Here is a 2,120-nt window from a genome sequence, read left to right as displayed (position 1 = left end):
TATTGATCTTGATGCTGGCACAAGACAGACGAGCCAGACCCATGTGTTCACAGTAGGTATGGGGAATGACATGATTCCCACAGAAGGGCAGTCGCAAAATAAGAAACACAACCGGTATAACAGTAACAAATGCCCTCACCAACACACCAACACCAATCACAGAAACAACCTTGTTGGTGAGGATGGTGCTATATCGAAGTGGGTTGCAGATGGCCACATAGCGATCATAAGCCATTGCCAACAGGACTGCCGATTCCATACCAGTGAAGTTGTGGATAAAAAACATCTGGGTGAGACAAGCACTGAAGAGTATCTCCCTGAGACTAAACCAGAAGATTCCGAGCATCTTGGGAATGGTAGCCGTAGACAGACCCAAATCAATAGTAGCCAACATGGCCAGGAAGTAAAACATGGGCTGGTGTAGGCTGCTCTCAACCTGGATCACAAACAGAATCGTGAGGTTTCCTGTGAGTGCAATCATGTAGACAGCACAAAAGGGAAAGCCCATCCACATGTGGATTGCTTCCAGTCCTGGGATCCCCAGCAGCAAGAAGGAGGAGGGATGAAACTGGGTGTCATTGGGAAGGGACATCTTGATAGGTGATGCACAAGTCCATGTTCTTACAGATATATGTTCGTTAATCCCCAGGGCAACGTTTTAAACCTAAAGAAAAATAAGAAGACCATGCAATTGTGTACATTCTCTCCTTCAGTTAATTGACACAACTAAAAATGTACATTGAGAAATCCATCTTGAGCAATGTGAAGAAGTGAATGTTCAGTGAGAAGCTTTGGAAGCAGTTATGCAGTAGATTGAAATAAAACATTTTACATTCATCTTCATTAGGAACTTTTTTTTTTTAATTTGCAATGCTCTCACCACTGGTATTATGCTAAGATTTTACCTTAATGCCTACTTCATTAATTATCTGCTGTCAACACCAACATAATTTACTTTCAATTTTGGCATAGATAGAGCTGCGCTAGCCTCTGAAAGTAGTAATTTCTGTTGATTCCATTTAATTAGGTTGCAACACGTAGGTGTTGACATACAAGATGGGTAACAAGTGTTAAGGAACACAGACTCATTAAATGTAGCCTAAATTATTAAAATAAGTCTTTGGGATTAAAATCCATCCATGTGTTAATATTTATTCATTATTATTACAAAATAAGAGATCAATGTGTTCAAAAGAGAAGCAACTACCATTTACGAAGGTACTGCCTATTACTCTCCACATTGTCAGCAGCTGTGCAAGTATCCGCTCTAATCTTTATAAACACAAACAGGAAAACATAGTTAATCATATGTTTACAAGGGATCTGACCCTAAAATAGTTTAAAACACTGGTCAAATGCTTGAAGCGCTTGTAGTTACGGAACTCCAGAAATAAGGTAGAGAGGAAATCATTAAATGGAATTGGAGTGAGAATGGAAACAAGGACAAGCTGACTCATGCCTCAGTCATGTCAGATACCCAGGGCTTCCCTTTGTCCACACACATTCACACAGACACATGATCTCTTTTAACTCACATCCCTCTGAGTAAGAGACAGCAGCATCTTCATTATAAATCTGAGGCAGGCATAATTTTAAGAGTTTAGATACATGACAAATATGTTGAAGAATAGACCAGGTGGCATATTCTGAACAAGCTGAATCTATCATTTCCCAAGCTACCCAAGCTGTTCTATATTTTCATGTACCTTGTGGCATTTGCTAGAATATTTTCAAAGCACTCGATCATTCATTACATGTCATTGTTTTGTAGCAAAAAAAGTCTTTTCATGATTTTGTATCATTGCAGGATTCCAGGGGAGCATACTAATTACGATCACAGTTTCAGTAAGACAATCAGGGTATTAGACATTGTTGTATGAGAAGCACAAGCAAGAAGAGTGTAATGTCCATGATAAACAAGGAATAGGAGAAGTACCATATGGGTGAGGAAAGCTGGCACTCCTAGGAAGAAATGGTAGACATTTGGGAAGAAAGGAAGCTAAAAACAACAGATTTTTTAAGTTTTATTATTTATTTTGAGAAAGAGAGAGAGAGCGTGAGGAGGGGAAGAGCAGAGAGAGGGAGAAAGAGAATCCCAAGCAGACTCCACACTGCCAGTG

General features: G+C 39.7%; 1 protein-coding gene across 2 annotated transcripts in view; it reads right to left on the bottom strand.

Annotated features, from left to right (window-relative positions):
- Positions 1-2,120, bottom strand: part of LOC115271975 (olfactory receptor 52E2-like) — a 64,542-nt gene that overhangs the window by 643 nt on the left and 61,779 nt on the right. The window contains exon 2 of one of the 2 annotated variants that reach the window (XM_029914963.1): positions 170-425. In XM_029914963.1, coding sequence (XP_029770823.1) covers positions 170-425 — 256 coding nt within the window. Of the gene's footprint in view, positions 1-169; positions 593-2,120 lie in introns of those variants that run through there. The other variant, XM_029914962.1, reaches the window with a different exon arrangement.

Source organism: Suricata suricatta, chromosome 11 (genome assembly GCF_006229205.1).
Source record: "Suricata suricatta isolate VVHF042 chromosome 11, meerkat_22Aug2017_6uvM2_HiC, whole genome shotgun sequence".
Taxonomy (NCBI): domain Eukaryota; kingdom Metazoa; phylum Chordata; class Mammalia; order Carnivora; family Herpestidae; genus Suricata; species Suricata suricatta.
Note: the sequence above shows the minus strand (reverse complement) of the source record. Positions and strands in the feature narration are given on the sequence as shown.